The sequence below is a fragment of the Mobula hypostoma genome, chromosome 7 (assembly GCF_963921235.1).
Source record: "Mobula hypostoma chromosome 7, sMobHyp1.1, whole genome shotgun sequence".
NCBI lineage: Eukaryota > Metazoa > Chordata > Chondrichthyes > Myliobatiformes > Myliobatidae > Mobula > Mobula hypostoma.
In genome coordinates this window covers 50,866,415-50,883,369 of record NC_086103.1, presented here as the reverse complement: position 1 = coordinate 50,883,369, position 16,955 = coordinate 50,866,415, and the positions used below count along the sequence as shown (strand labels likewise).

Here is a 16,955-nt window from a genome sequence, read left to right as displayed (position 1 = left end):
CAGGATTCATTATATTCAGCATGCCTTTACCATGTAGAAACCCATTTCTTGGGCCAACGCATAGATATCTTGTATTGATTTTGTTGATTTTGGATCAGTTTTATACAATCGAAGTTCTAATGAAAATTCAAAATTGAAATCATCAGATACTGGAAATCTGAAATAAAAGCAGAGTTAACATCAGCTCTACTTCTCTGTCCAAAGCGGTGCCTGATCGCTCAGCATTTCCTGCATTGGGTTTTAATGACAGAATTGATAGTCCATTTCAGAAGAGGAATTCCCATTATGATGGGTCTATGGCCAAAAGACCAGACAGAACAAAGATGAGAGATGCTACTTTCCAGAGCAGTATCAGTAAGTAAGATGTTTTTTTTAAATCAACTTTTTTCATAGTCAATTTTTCTAAAACTACCTTTTATTTTTAATTTTATTAACTGAATTCAAATTTTCATGCAACTTGAACTTGTGTCTAGTTCATTAATCCAAGTCTCTGGATTACTCATCCTGTAACATAAAGCAAACTGTTCTTTCACTGCAGAAAAAAAGTATGAAAAATGAGGTAGCTTTCAGTGACCTCCCATATTCTATCATGCTACTCAATCAAGCTGCAAAGGATGGGGTGGGCAGGGATGGTCATGGGTATATGCACTGATTGTGGAAAGAAATTGTCTGGGTATAACAGTTCAAGAACTTTAAATTCTCTTCTGTGGTGGGTTGAAATTTCCAAAAAAGACTGATGGCATTTCCTTAGGCTCCTCCTCTTTATGGATGACATCCACACATGCCTGCCAGGTAAGCAGCAGGTACAAAGATAATTGACCAAATAAGGCTGTGCATTTTTCCCACTGCTTATGTTTTGTTGTACGTGAGGAACAGGTATATAAAATTGCTTGAATTTTATGGCAGAGGAGAATAAAACCCCAGCAGACATTGTACGTTATTCCAAGGCTTACATTCTATCTGTGTGTGTAAGAGATATTGGTATCATTGGAATAGGATCAGGAAGGTCTTTTCATTTTCTGGTCAACATTCCTCCTGCAATCAAGATTTTCAAACTAAATTCAACTCAATTGCTCTTCAGCACACAAAGTGACTACACCTAAAACTGGGTTTGAAGTAATTTAGGATAGATTGAGGAATATGAATGCAACTATTTTCTTTAAATTTAATGATCATTGTTTTTTGTCTAACATATCTCCCCCCGCCCATACCTCTATTGAACTTATATGCTACTCAACAATCCATAAGCACGAGAATTTCTGCAAATGCTGGAAATCCTGAAGAAGGGTCTCAGCCCAAAACCTCGACTGTGTATTCATTTCCGAAGATGCTGCCTGACCTGCTGAGTTCCTCCAGCATTTTGTGTGCAATGTTGCTCAGCAAGTTCCGTCTTGCTGCTCTACCATCAACCCTGCTAGTCCCCTTCCAATTAACCTTGGTCAGCTTCCCTCATGCCTTTGTAGTTACTTTTACTCAATTATAATACATTTGATTTTAGTGTCTCCCTCTCAAACTGCAGGGTGAATTCTATCATATTAGGATCAATAATTTCTAAGGGTTCCTTTACCTTTAAGCTTACTAATGAAACTTGGCTCATTACACACACCCAATCCAGAATTGCCACAAATTAAATTTTTAATAAATAAATCAAGCTGAATGAAATTTACCAGAAGCACATTCAGTACAAATGTTTTGCAGACATATAAAAATATTGTTCAGAAAATGCAAAAAAGGTTAAAAAATAATGACATTTTACCCTGTAAAAGTGAAGCATTTTAAACTTAGAGCAAAATAACAAAGACTTCCAATTCTCTTTCATCAATGGAATTTTCCAGATCACTCTCAAATAAACATTTTGAAGAGATAAACCCTAAAATTAATTTTTCATTTCAAGGTGCAAGAAATGTAGAAAATGTTACAAGCATGCGTAACAATACTGCTGGAGAAGCCCAGACATTTTCGGTAAGTTTTGAATAGGCACTGAAGCTGGAACTAATTAAAGTTGGTTGATGTAAAACTAACTTACAGAACATTTACTATTATCTTTTTACCAATCTGAATAGTCTATGAATAAAACATTCCTACCTTTCAAAAAGAAGCTGAAAAACAGAAAAATAGTGATGTTGAAAGTTGTCATTTTTTCACGCTTTTAAGCTTTCTGCATTACATAAGTGTACTTCCAAGTCCTAGATGGTTTGCAAGTGGAAATGTTGAATAAATGCATGGCTCTGCTCTGATTATTTCTGGTGTTTCCTTTCAAAGAATGGGAGGAAGTAGAATGAAATCACATGGGACTTAACACCCTGGACCACTTGCTTATTTAATGCTACTGCATGTTCTGATTCACAGGGTGTGGGAATCTTACATCTAAAGGTTCACAATGATTTGGCACCCTTTGCGTTTTTGTTGAAGGCCGCTCCAAAAATACTCTTTAAAAATAGATGTGACATCTGTATATTATGTTCCACGTTTTTCAGACTATAATTTGTTCAGAGACTGAAGTGTTAAATATATTCTGAAGTGGAATATGCAATATATCTACAGTAGAAAGTTTCCAAATCATTACAAGACCATTTGGAAAATATATTGTAAATGCAATTTTGTGTTCTTTCCATCTCCAGCATCTAATTTCCTTTACTTCATTTCTCTTGGTAGTTTATTTCAAGATACTTTGCTGTTTCTTTTTTTCACTTTTATAAATTGTTCTGACTTCATTCTTTTTTTCACTCCACTGTGCTCAGATCAAAAATCACACCCTACTTTGCAACATGCAACCTAAGTTTAATAGAAAATTGCGCGCACAATCAAATGCCAATACACCCCAAAAGTTGGCAACTAATTCAGGAGGCATCTACAAGTCTTGGTCATTTATATTAATATATTAGACAGAGAGGATTTTAATTTTCTGTACCTTGTGGTGAAATTGCTGCTCATTTTTTACCTCCAGCCATCATGGAAAAACAGCGAAGGTTCAGAACAAATATGACACAAAACAGTGCTTGCCTGCCAAGCCATAAGCCACTGGCTATTAAGAATGAACAACAGGATGTCAAAAAGGGAAGTTTACATAAGACAGTGCTCAAAACTTCAATTTTTTTTAAATTTTATTTTTATTTGGATAAGATAATAGACAAGTAATAGACAAACTTTTTTTTACATATATAACCTTTTCCATTTTTTATGTGAGTGAATGTACAAATTAATGTAGATTTACAAGTGCACATTGAGATAATATAGAAAATAATTAGGCACTCAAATAGATGTTTATGTGCAATTGTAATTCCACTCTATTAAACTAAATAATAATAATAGTTGTTATAAAAAATATTAATAGTAGTGGTTGAATACTAATTTCCATGTATCTCTTCTGGTCCAAAATTTCCCCAGATCTTTTCTTTACTTGTGTTTATTCCACATTTTCCAAAAAAAAGAACAGTAAACATTCGAGCCAAGAGTGCTTACGTTAGCACTATTACTATGTTGGAGAGACAAACAGTATAAACTATAAGGTGAGTCATCTAAAGTCTGCTCACTCTGGGGTTATAAATTCAATCCATTTATTCCAAATTTGATAAGATTTTTCCTTTTGAATTCTCAGAGAGTAGGTCATCTTTTCCATTTTAAATATTTCCAAAATGATTTCATCCCAATCTTCTAATGTAGGTGATGTTGGATTTAACCACTTTCTGGTGATTGATTTCTTACTTGCCGCTAAAAGGGCCTACAGCAGCTTTATATCTTTCTTCTGTTCCAAAAACAATACATGCCCCAAGTAGAGAGAATCAAATTTCAGAGGTATCTGAGTCTTAAATACCTTAACTAATGTTCTGTGAATACCTTCCCAATATAAACTTAATTTAGGGCAATCCCAAAAAATATGGAAATGATTTGCCTCCTTGGAGCCACACCTTCTCTAACACTCCATGTTTGTGTCTTTATATTTTTCCTGGTATGGGGTCTTGAAGTATCTTGTAATATTTTCCAACAATGTTCTCTTCAAATCAAAGAGTTAGTCGAAAACCACTGTAAGCTGCATATTTTCCCCCAAGCCTCCTCTGAAAGTACCAACCCCGCTTCTTTCTCCCGTTTCTCTTTAATATACAATGTGTTTACATTTTTGGCATGAGAGAGGGCATTATATAATCGAGAAATTGATTTACTTGGTATTGAACTGCAAGCTGAATTCAGAATCTTGAAAAATTCTAGTTCTACTGTTGATAAGTCTGTATATCTACAACTCTGGTTAACATAATGTACTTGAAGATACCCAAAAAAAAGTCATTGTGTTCTAGCCCATGTTTGTCCTGCAGGGATTGAAAACTTCGTAATAAACTTTTATGTATGAATGAGAGGTAGGTTGTAAGACCTTTCTTTATCCACAGTTCAAATCTTCTATCTCCTCTGCTGGGAAGAAATTCGGTATCATAAGCACACCATCTGAAAAGTTTTAACATGTTATTGATTCCACATGAATTAGCCACCTTCTGCCATACTTTTAATGTGAGATTTATCCAGCTGTTTTCAATCTTTTCCAATTGGGCCATTAATCCTTTGTCCGCTATTGAGACCTGCAGAGGAAAACTGTCAATCAATCCAAATTCTATTTCCTTCCATCTAGTCTTATATTCCCTATTGCACCAATATAACAGAGGGGTTATCTGTGAAGCATAAACATAATTTCTCAAGCAAGGAAGTGCCAAACCTCCTCCTTCCTTTCCTAACTGTAAGGTGTTAAATCGGATTCTAGGTTTCTTTCCTTGCCAGATAAAGTGGGAAATCCATTTGTCCCATTCCCTGAATTGATTATCGTCCACCTCCACAGGTAAAGTCCGGAGAAGGTAAGGTAACCGAGGGAGAATATTCATTTTTATCCTTGAATTTAAACTTAACAAGGGGATAAGATTCCACCTATGTATATCTGCTTTTATCTCTGAAATTAATGGCCCATAATTTACCTGTGACAATGTTGAAAGATCTTTTGGCAGGGTTATTCCTAAATATTTTAATCATTTAGCTTCCCACTTAAGATCATATGTATCCTGCAGTTTTATGGATGCTGTATAATTTAAGTACAAAACGTACGTTTTCTTTACATTAATTTTATAACCTGATATATTCCCGAACTCATCCAACAGTGTAAACAATCCTATAAGTGATTTTTCTGGTTCACTCAGATAGACTAAAATGTCATCTGTGAATAGTGCCACCTTCTGTTCAATCCCTGCCACCTTGATACCTTTTACAATTTTGCTCTGTCTTATTAGTTTGGCAAGAGGTTTAATGTATAGTGCAAAAAGGAGAGGAGAAATTGGGCATCCCTGCCTAGTTCCTCTCTCTAAAATAAAAGAGTCAAAGAGGTCCCCATTTTATCTTAATTCGATCTGTAGGGTTGTCATATAAAGTCTGGATTACTTAAGTAAACTTCTCTTGAAAGCTGAACCTTTCTAATACAATGTATAGGAATACCCATCTAACTGAATCAAAAGCTTTCTTAGCATCTATTCCCACCACCATTGTCTCTGTCCCGTTCTTAATAACCTGTTCTAGTACGTGTAAAGTTCTCCTTATGTTGTCCTGAGTTTGTCTTTGCTGAATGAATCCGGTCTGGTCTAAGTGGATGAAGCCAGGTAGAAGCTTTTCCAGTCTATGAGCTAATATAGATGTAAATAATTTGTAGTCCAAATTAAGAACACTGATTGGCCAGTAATTACCACATTCTAGTTTATCTTTACCTTCTTTAGGAATAACTGAGATAATCACCTCTCTCGTGGAATTTCTCCTCTCTGTAATATCCAATTAAAGGTGTTAAGTAATAATGGAACTAACTGTGACTTTATCAATTTGTACCACTCTGAGGTAAACCCATCAGAGCCTGGAGACTTCCCAGCCTTTAATCTAGAGATGGCTACATTCAGTTCTTTGGGAGTTACTGGTTCTAATAGGCGTTCGTTTTGTAAATCTGTGAGCTTGGGTAGATCTAAAGAATTCAGAAAAGTGTCTATATAGGGCTCATTGGAGGCTCAGGGTTGAGAGTACAGCTCTCGATAATATGTTTCAAAACTCTTTTGAATATTCCCCATTGTATTCTCTACAAGCTTTGTTTTTGGATTCTTTATTGTATTGTCTGCTTGTTGTTTACGTAATTTATATGCTAATAATCTAGCTGATCTTCCTCCTATTTCATAATTCCTTTGTCTCAGGTAAAGGAAGTTTCTTTGAGTTTCTAATGTGTATATACCATCAATTTCACTTTTCACTTTCGGAATTTCCTGTTTTAAATTAGAACTAATTTTGTTGCTATTTTACAACTTGAAGTTGTTTTAATTTTCCTTGAAGGTCTGCTAATTTTTGTGCATTGAGTTTTTTCATATGGGTAGTAATGGAAATAATTTTCCCTCTCAGTACAGATTTCCATATATCCCATAGCATCACTGGTGATGTTTCTCCCGTGTCATTATGGTCTAAGTATTCTTTGATTTCTCCCCTTAATTTCTCCATTACTTTCGGGTTATTGAGTATATGTGAATTTAACCTCCATAGTGTTTTCCTCATTTTCCTTTCCAGAACTAGAGACATAGAGATTGGACTATGGTCCGACAGATCAATTATTGCAATATTACACTCTTTTATCCTGAATCTATCTTTGTTAAATATAACAAAAAGTCTATCCTTGAATAAGCTGAATGAGGGAAAGAATAGTGCGTATAGTCTTTACTAGTGGGGTGTAATTCCCTCCATACATCTATAATTCCCAGCTCCTCCATCTATGAATTCACTTTCCTAGTCAGAGGTTTATTCTGAATAACTGTTCTTGAAGAATCTAATGCAGGGTTTAACCTAATATTAAAATCCCCTCTGCAGATTACTACCCCTTGAGAGCTGACCATTAGGGTCAAAAATGTGTCTATATTTGTCCTTTCACAACCTGGTGGAGCATAAATATTCAACAATGTTATTTCAGTACCTTCTGTTCTTCCTGTAATTTTTACAAATCGTCCATTCTTGTCTTTAGTCTCTGAAATATGTTCATAATTAAGAGCACTTGATATTAAAGTAGCTACTCCTCTTTTGTGGCCCAATTTATATGATGAATAAAATACATGCTTGAAGCCCATTCTTTTTAATTTTGCATGTTTGGATTGGCTCATGTGCGTTTCCTGAAGGAAAGCAATTTGTGCCCTCTCTTTTTTCAATTTAGACATAATCTTATTTCTCTTAATTGGATTCAAAGCTCCATTTACATTATAGGAAATTATTTTTACCAATTCAATTTGCATTTTTCTCTATTAGAAAAAAACACTCTCCTTTTCTACACCAACAGTAAGCAATCCCTTCTCAACAGTAAACCAGAACATAAAACCAAACCCTAGGCATTTTTGAACATAGAACATTTGAAAAATTTTCCCGACTTCCAACAGTGAGGCCTGAGCACTGACCCGCCTCAGTTCAGAGGGATAACCCCCATCTCCAGTCTGTGTTAGAGGGTCCCCCGCAGTGTGAACAGCCATAGAGGATTCTCTCCTTTTTATGTCTCGACCATATTGATATTGTTCAAGTTATTCCATCTAGATTATTTCCAATTATCAGCTTTCATTTTACCTTTAAGTACGATTTACTCTTTTCAGACATTTCTCAATTATTCTACACTCTCTGTATGTTCATGTCTGAATACTTGCAGCTTTTCCTTATGGCTTGTCACTCTGGTTCGAGTGGAGCGTCCTCGCCGCACTGGCTGCCATGTCCACCGCTGAATCTTCTCCAGTAATGACTCCAGTTGGGTGATAACTTTTATGGGTAGGTCCCCGAACCGCCAGATCCAATGTTGCCTCTTCCACTGTAGCATTGGTTTTTGTCCCTTCGTTGCAAAAGACTCTTAGCCGAGCTGGATATAGGGTCTGAAATCTGATGTTGTTTTCCATCAGGACCCTCTGTGTTTCCACGTATTCCTTCTGTCTGGCAAGGATCCCTGGTGTGTAATCGTGGTCTAAACTTATTTTACAGTTGTTACACTTAAAGCCTTTCTTTTGCCATGCCAGTTTAAGCACTTCTTCCTTCGTTCTGTAACTGAGAAATCTGACTACAATCGATCTGGGCTGGGCATCTGCTGGGGGTTGTGGTGCCAATGCGTGGTGGGCCCTTTCTATCTGTAGGTCTTTTGCGTCCGGTATTTCAAGATTCTCTCTAAGCAGCTTCTCCATGAAGGGAATCACCGGTCCGGGTTTACCTTCAGCTCCTTCGGGAACTCCATAGATCTTCACATTTTCCCTTCTTGAGTGGCCTTCTTGGTATATTAACTTCCACTGGAGCTGCTGTCGTAGCTTCAGCATTTCTGCTATCACTTCCTCTGCGTTTTGCAGCTTCTCCTCAGTCCCTACAATCCTCGCTTCGGCTTCATCTAACAGATTAGTTTTTCCTATTTCTCCTTTAATATCTTCCAGCTGTTTGTTGATATCTTGTCAGAAATCACGAATCTCTCTAAGAATCAAAGTCAGATTCACTGATTCTTCCACATTATCTCCATCCTGGCTTGCCGTGGGGGGAGCTAGGCCCCTCATTTTGCTGCGTCTTTTCATATTTATCAGCCTTCTGAGCAGACTTTTTATTCTTGTACTTAGACTCCATCCTTGCCCCTTTTATTAATATAGTTATACAATACTAAATATTTGTCTAATTTCAAATTTGGGGCAATTTACGTTCTTTTTTGTCTAGAGACCTTTTCCTACGCTGCCATTCTCTTGGTGACCCGGAAGTCCTCCCTAAAACTTCAAGAAATTTAAGGAAGCAGAGGTAGTAAAGGTGAAATTAATAAGCACATCAACATAACAAAATCATGAAAAATTGATAAGTTACACTGAGTGGCCACTTTATTAGATACACTCTAGAGACTGTTGTGCATGAAAACCCCAAAACATCGGCAATTTCTGAGATAATCAAATCATTCTGTCTGGCACCAATAATCATTCCGTGATCAAAGTCGTTTATATGAAACTTCTTCCACATTCCGATATTTGGTCTAAACAACAGCTGAACCCCCTGACCATGTCTACATTGAGTTGCTGCCACATAATTGGTGACTAGATATTTGCATTAATGGGCAGGTCTATAGGTGTACCTGAGGCATAATTGAGATATATACAATTAAAAGGGGTTAGATAGTGTGATAGGGTGAAAGAAACTTTATATGTTAGTAAATAAATAACTATGTGTACAGAATTAAAGTCATTGGTGGACTGTTTTTCTTTTTAACTTTAGTCTAATATACTGTATTTCATCTAGGCTGTGGTAGAGTTTGAAACTCAGCTTGAAAATTTGAGAGGCAAAATGACACAATGTATTATTAAGATACATGGGGAAGTGTTTTAAATGCCATCAACATCAAGGCAGTGGTGTAAGATCTGAGAAATGAAATGGATTCAGTGGTTCTTTGCTGGTAATACAGTATATACAAATTCCTCATGATTTTAAATCCTTCTCTTCCATCTATCTTCACCCTTGGGAATGCTAGAGCCATGGAAGACAATAAAAAACAGATTAGAGAGGGTTTGCTACGTTATTAATATTCAACATCAAGGATAATATGCAAGGAGCCATGACAAAAACTAAGCTTTTATTCCCTGATGTATTCCCTGGAATTCATAGGATAGAGAGAGAAATATTTGCATGAGAAATAAGTAGCTCATAGCCCCATGCTCCACCCTTAAGATCAAAGGTTATCTAACAATGGCCTTAACTCCACATTTCCTATAACAAAGTCTACATACTGCAGTTGTGACTATGCGCAGGTTTCTATTCCCGACAGACGGGAGGTCCCAACAGAAGTCCAAAGCAGCCTGAAAGCTCGTTATCGATTTTTACCTGAGCCAATCTTGAGAAATTCGGCAACATCCATTTGTGAGTGACCTTGACAGATCAAACTCAGTGATAGAAAGAAAGCCACTATAATTACTCACATGAATTTTCCTCTTCGAAACTTAACTAGAAACATAGCTAAAGCTGCAAAGTATGCTTGTGAAAGTATATATGTTTACCTGTGATATGAATTTCTAATTGAGTAATGCAACAACAGTGTAATCCTGAAATGCAACATATAGCGATTAGTATATGATAGTTTAGGTATCAGTACTTTACTTTAGTAGATGGAGAAGCCCAGGAATTACTCTTTGTGCAGTGCATTGAGTGCTGGATAGTACAAACATGAAATATTTCTGCATCAATTCATTAAAACTAAATAAAGTACATCATTCAGGCGAAAAAATCTGAGAGTGCTCTGCAGCCACAGTATTCAAAAAATCCTGTTTCAGAGTCAATATTAATAAAACACTATACTTCTTTACTATAGATCACTTTTAACTTGACAAGATGCCTTCCAGAGACTTCACATGACTGATTACTTTAACAGACTGAACACCCCACTGCAATTATTGAAACCATCATACTCTCGGCCAGTTATGGCTTTGAACACCCAGTATTGGACATGGAAATCGGATCACTGAATCAGCAAAGCCAGTTCATTTGGTCACAACTGCAGGTGCACAAGGACTTTAAAAGCCGCTGGCTACAGCATTTCCAAGCCTGACTGACTCTCAGAATACAATTCAACCATGTAATGTGTGGAATTCACCAGCAGCTTATTAATGGTTTAATCTCTGACAGTGAAAAAAAACTCACATTATGAACTATATATATAAGCTTCTGGATGCAGAAAACATGTACTCACATCTAATAGTGAGATTATACTATATTTTGGTGTATATCGGCAAACATTAGAATCAGATGGCTATCTAACTTGTTGATTTGGCCATAAGACCATAAGACCATAAGGCACCGAAGCAGAATTAAGCCATTTGGCCCATCAAGTCTGCTTCGCCATTCAATCATGGCTGATCCTTTTTTTGTTATCCTGTTATATAATTTTATAAGTACTAGTCGAGGGACAGTGTACATTCCATGACCTTTACATGAACCTTACCATTCTTCGTCAAGATGTAAAAGCTACTCAAACATTTATCCCCAGCTGACATCCTGTGGAACAAAAGATTAGCGCTAAATATTAGGGATTCTAAAGCTGTTTTATAGGACACATCTTCCTTTACAAACTCTGTTTTTCTCAAACTGCATGAAAATCTCCATTCACTCACTGACAGCTTTTTCTGAATCTCCAGAAAGGAATGAAGGGGAGAAAAGGATTTCATATTTAGGAATGATATCACAGAGCAGGGTTGTCCCTACCTTGGGAGTGTTTAACTGGACAATGCAGAGAGAGCTGTACTCAGTATCTGATCTGTGCTTTCCTGCGCTGGAGGCGTGTGATAGAAGAGTATTGACAGCTTACATTGTGTCATCCATCATCATGCTGTAAAGATTGCAACATTCCCTGTAGCTGCCCTCCTAGGAAAATGACCAAAGATTTTTCCTTTGCTAAAGATGAAAAGATACTTTATTTTTGTATCAATCCACCAAAGTAATTTCATTTCAGTAGTCGTTGCTCTTGGTCTGTGCAGGGACTGTACTCAAGCAGTAGGCAAAGCAAATACTGTTACTGGGTCTTATCACTATGAAACAGGTTCTTTGACCCACCACACGCATGCAGACCTTTTTTGCCCATGGACGCTAATTCCCTTTACCTACACAAAGGACCTTTGTTTAAGAGACCTGTTTCAATGCCTTGCCTATCTAAAAGTCTCTTAAACATAGAGATTGTATCTGACTCCATCACTTGCTCTGACAATGCTCCAGTTATCAACCACTTTGTGTAAAAAAAACTTTCTCCTCAAAGAAACTAGAACTCACAAATCCCTTTGCACCTCTGCTTTCTGAATTCCCAAAGCTCCCTAATCAATTCTGGTTCATTATACGAGACACAATCCAGAGATACCTTTTCCCTTGTGGGTTCAACCACAAACTGCTTTAAAAAGCCACTTTGTAGGCATTCTACAAATTCCTTCTCTTGGGATCCACCACCAACCTGATTTTCCCAATCTGTTTTTTGCATTTAAAATCTCCCATGTCCATCATAACATTCCCCTTCTGACATGCCTTTTCTATCTTCCTTCGTAATTTGCACCCCACATCCTGGCTACTATTCAGAGGACAGTATATACTTAGCTCCCATCAGGGTCTTTCTACCCTTGCATTTTTTCAAATGTACCTACAAGGGCCCTATATCTTCTAATCCTCTGTCACTTCTTAGTAAGAATTTGATTTCATTTTTTTGTGAACAGAGCCACCCCATCCCCTCTGCCTACTTGCCTGTTCTTTTGATACAATATGTATCCTTGTTTGTTAAGCCCCTACTGTGATCTTCTTTCAACCACGACTCAGTGATACCAATCTCTAACAGCGCTGAAAGATCATCTTGACACGGTCCGGTTCATTTTCCCCACATTTCAGTTAATTTCCTTTTCCCTGTGTTCCACTGGGCTCCTTGATTAGGGCACCTGATCCTCATTCAAACCGGCAGCATAAGAACTCTGGCTTACATCTACTCGCTGCTGGTTCATCACCTCAGCAGTGCATCTAAGTTCATTCCAAGCCACCAAGAATAAGGGACCGTCTTCATGAGCTTCTCCGTGTCAAGATACGTATTGTCTGTTATTGTTTGTTTTTGTTGTCTTGTGTCCGGCTGAGTATAACTGGCCATTTGCTGCTGCTCCAGGCCATGATAGTAATTGTCTGTCGTCGTTTGTTTTGGTTGTCTTGTATCCGGCTGAGTTTTGCTGGCTGTTTGCCACTGCTCCAAGCCGCGATACTAATTGTCTGTCGTTCATTTTTGTTGTCTTGTGTCCGGCTGAGTTTTGCTGGCCGTTTGCCGCTGCTCCGAGCCGTGACATGAATTGTCTCTCGTTGTTTGTTTTTGCTGCTTGTGTCTGGCTGAGTATTGCTGGCTGTTTGCTGCTGCTCCAAACTGTCTGTTGTTGTCTGGTTTTGTCGCTCCGTGTTCCAGTCAAGTCCAAGTCCTGGCTCCGAGTCCAAGTCAAGTCCAAGTCCGTCTCTGTGTCAAGTCTCCATGCCTGTCTCCTGCACTTGGGTCCGCTTCCAGTCACCGTTCATTGCAACACATCTACCTTATTTTGTATACTGTGTGCACTCAAATACAGGTGTCCCCCGCTTTTCGAACGTTCGCTTTACGAAACCTCACTGTTACGAAAGACCTACATTAGTACCCTGTTTTTGCTTTCAGAAGGTGTTTTCACTGTTACGAAAAAAAATTCAGCGCACGAAAAGAAATTCAGCACGCGAAAAAAATAAGCGCGCAATAAAAGGCAGCCACTCTCCCCCGGATTCGGAACGGTATTGCTTAAACACGTGCCTGTGAGCAGCCGTTTGCAAGATGAGTTCTATGGTGTCAGAAAAGCCTAAAAGAGCTCTTAAGGGTGTTACACTTAGCGTAGAACTAGACATAATTAAACGTTTCGATCATGGTGAAAGAAGTAAGGACTAAGTGAGTTTGGCTTGTGGAAGCTGATGAAGATGACGTTGAAGAGGTTTTGGCATCCCATGACCAAGAACTGATATATGAAGAGCTGATGCAATTGGAAGAATAAGGATAACAATCGAAATCGAATGCAGTAGCGAAATTGAAGCAACTACGTGAGATTTTCACTGCAATGATAAAGTACGACTTTAATTTTGAAAGGGTACGTCGGTTTAGGGGATATTTGCAGGATGGTTTGAGTCCTTACAAAGAACTGTATGATAGAAAAATGGACGAGGCTCAGCAGTCAAGCAAGCCTTCCACATCAGCCACAACAGACGACGAACCTCGCCCTTCGACATCGAGGCGGGCAGTCATAGGAGAAGATGAGCTGACTGCTCTAATGGAAACAGACAACGAGATGACACCCCAGTGTCCCACCACCCCAACACCCAGGCCGCGGACAGATACTGTACCGATTCGTGGAGAATGCAGAAGTAGCCAGGAGGCACACAGCACATCTTTAAGAAAAAAGCCGAAATAAGCATGCTAATTAATTAGGTGCCGACCCACACATAAATGTCGGCCCAGATCAAAGGCGATGCAATCGGCACTGATCTGGGCCGAAAATTACGTGCTGGGCAGCACCTAATTAATTAGCATGTTTATTTCGGCTTTTTTCTTAAAGATGTGCTGTGTATCTCCCGGCTACCACTGCGTGCCTCGCGGCAATGTATCGCTCGGCGGCCCGGAGCGTGGGGGCCACTGCACCAGTCAACCTGCAATGACTCGGTCTAACACACCATCATCAGTTTGCTCAGCAAGCTGTCTTCCCAATTCCCGTAAGTGATACTACATTGTACATACATTATTTCTACTTTATATCGCTGTGTATTTTTATGTGTTATTTGGTATGAATTGGCAGCTTCATAGCTTAAAGATTACTGGAGAGCGCTTGCGCCGTGTTTTTGCCAACAGCGCTAGCATGAAATTTTCTGCCAGGAGCGCTTGCGTGAGATTTTTGCTTCAGCGAACAGTTCAGTATTGATTGTGGAAAAGTATTTCTACTTTATATAGGCTGTGTATTTATCATATCATTCCTGCTTCTACTATATGTTACTGTTATTTTAGATTTTATGTGTTATTTGGCATGATTTGGTAGATTATTTTTGGGTCTGCAAACGCTCACAAAATTTTCCCATATAAATAAATAGTAATTGCTTCTTCGCTTTACGACATTTCAGCTTACAAACTGTTTCATAGGAACGCTCTACCTTCGGATGGCGGGGAAAACCTGTATAACACCTTCAGTCCTGATTCATCACCATTCTTTTCAATTTTATCTCCATGTTGCCTAAAGTTTAATTCTTCCCTCTCTATACATTTTGTCTTATTCTTTATTCTGGAGGCTTCAGCAACCTCTCCTGCACTCTCCTTCCATTTTACTTTATCCATACTTTTCCAAGCTGTTGATTACTTCCTCCCACCTCCCACAAATTAGCTTCATTTGCAAATGCATAGGATAACTAGGGACAGTCAGCATGGCACTGTACAAGTCATGGTATGTTTTACATATACTTGTGTTTTTTTTCAGGAAGTCACAAAGATGATCGAGGCTAGGGAAGTGCCTGTGCTCTATATGGATTTTAGTAAGGCGTCTGATAAGTTCTCTCATCGTAGGCTGATTGAAAAGATTAAAATGCATGGGATCCATGAAAACCTTGTATTTTAGATTCAAAATTTGCTTGCCCATTGAATAAAGAGAGTAGAGGTGGAAGAGTGTTATTCTAGCTGAAGGCCTGTGATCAGTGTTGTTTGTACTATACAATTTGGATGACAATTAAGATAAATTGGCTGGTAAGCATACAAGTGACAAAACTTGGTGGAGTCATGGACAGTGAAGCAGGTCATCAAAGGATACAGCAGGAGATAGATCAGTTGGAAATATGGATGGAGAAATGGCTGATGGAGTTTAATCTGGGTAAGTGTCAAGCATTCACTTTGAAGACAAATGTAACTGGAAAGTTTACAGTTAATGGCAGAACCCTTAACAGCACTGATGTGCAGAAGGATCTTGGGATCCAAGTCCACACCTCCTTGAAAGTGGCAACACAAGTAAATAGTGGTAAAGAAATCATGTGGCATGCTTGCCTTCATTGAATAGAAGAGTTAGGAAGTCACGTTGCAGTTCCAGAGAACTTTGGTTCAGCTACATTTAGTGTACTCTTGCAGTTTTAGTTACTCCATTACAGGAAGGATGTGGAGGCTTTGAAGGGGGTGGAGAAGAGGTTTATCAGGATATTGCCTAGATAGGAGGATGTTAGCTATAAGGAGAGGCTGAAGGGAGATCAGATAGGCTTACATTATTATGAGAAGCATAGGTAGGGTAGATAGAGTTTTTCCAATAGGTAGAGATGGCTTTAAGGTGACAGGGAGAAAGATTAAAACAGGGATCGGGGGTACGGAGGGAAGGCTGGTACAGGGTTCTGAGTTGGATGATCAGCCATGATCATACTGAATGGCAGTGCAGGCTCGAAGGGCCGAATGGCCTACTCCTGCACCTATTTTCTATGTTTTCTATGTTTTCTATATTTTCCATGCATGGGGCAATTTTTTTTGACAGAGTGGTAGGGGCCTGGAGTGAACTGTTAGAGGGGGTTGTGGTGATGGAAACATATGTGGGTGGTGTTTGAAGGGTTTTTAAATAGACATGTGAATATGCAGGCTATGGAGGGATATCGATCACGAGAAGAGATGAATTTAATTTGTCATCATGTTCAGCTAGGGCCAAAGACACTGCTCCCATGCTGTACTGTGATCCAAATATCCTTTATAACTCCTTCCTTTCACCTTATGCTGGAAAATCCTACCATGGTAAAAAGATTCTAAGAACCTACCCTATCTGCACTGTTTATAGATTTATGTTCTTTGATTCTCATCCTCCTCCACCTTAGGAAAACAAACTCAACCGATCCAAACTCTGCCCATATCTCAAGTCTTCAATCCAGGCAACAACTTTGTGAATGTCCTCTGCACTGTCTACAGTACACCTACATCCTTCCGATAGTGCAAGGAGAGGAAGACCAGTCAAACGCAGGCAGACAGCACTAAACACCTTCCTGTCCTCCGCTCTTGTCTTTGTCAAGTTCAACCTTGCTCAATGCCAAAATTGGAGAAAAGCAATGGTGTTGATCATGGGCTGGTGCTCCTTCTCCAGGCTGTACAGTTAACTCCAAATGTCACCAAACTCCCCTGGAGACAGGAAATCGCTAGATTTCTCAATCGTCCCCAAAACATATCAACATGTAAATCACAGTTTCTGATCACATGCTACTTAGTGGTAAAGTCACATTTGAAAGAAGAAATGAAAGAAGTAGATTTGTGAACTGTCAGCAGGACATCGCTTTGACTGCATTGTTCACTGGTGCCATCTTGCAACAATAATCTTAAACAGAAATGTTCCTCAACATTGTTTTGCAGCCTGTACTTACTGTACATGATCTAACTATTTGGCTTCTCGAAATGTATCACTTTGCACTTG

General features: G+C 38.6%; 1 protein-coding gene across 1 annotated transcript in view; it reads right to left on the bottom strand.

Moving 5' to 3' along the window:
• Window positions 1-2,221, bottom strand: part of ecscr (endothelial cell surface expressed chemotaxis and apoptosis regulator) — a 47,157-nt gene extending 44,936 nt beyond the window's left edge. Inside the window, exon 1 of the mRNA XM_063053419.1 lies at window positions 2,086-2,221. Within this exon, the coding sequence (XP_062909489.1) occupies window positions 2,086-2,137 (52 nt within the window). The 5' untranslated portion in view covers window positions 2,138-2,221. The remainder of the gene's footprint in view (window positions 1-2,085) is intronic.
• Window positions 2,222-16,955: the final 14,734 nt, after the last annotated feature.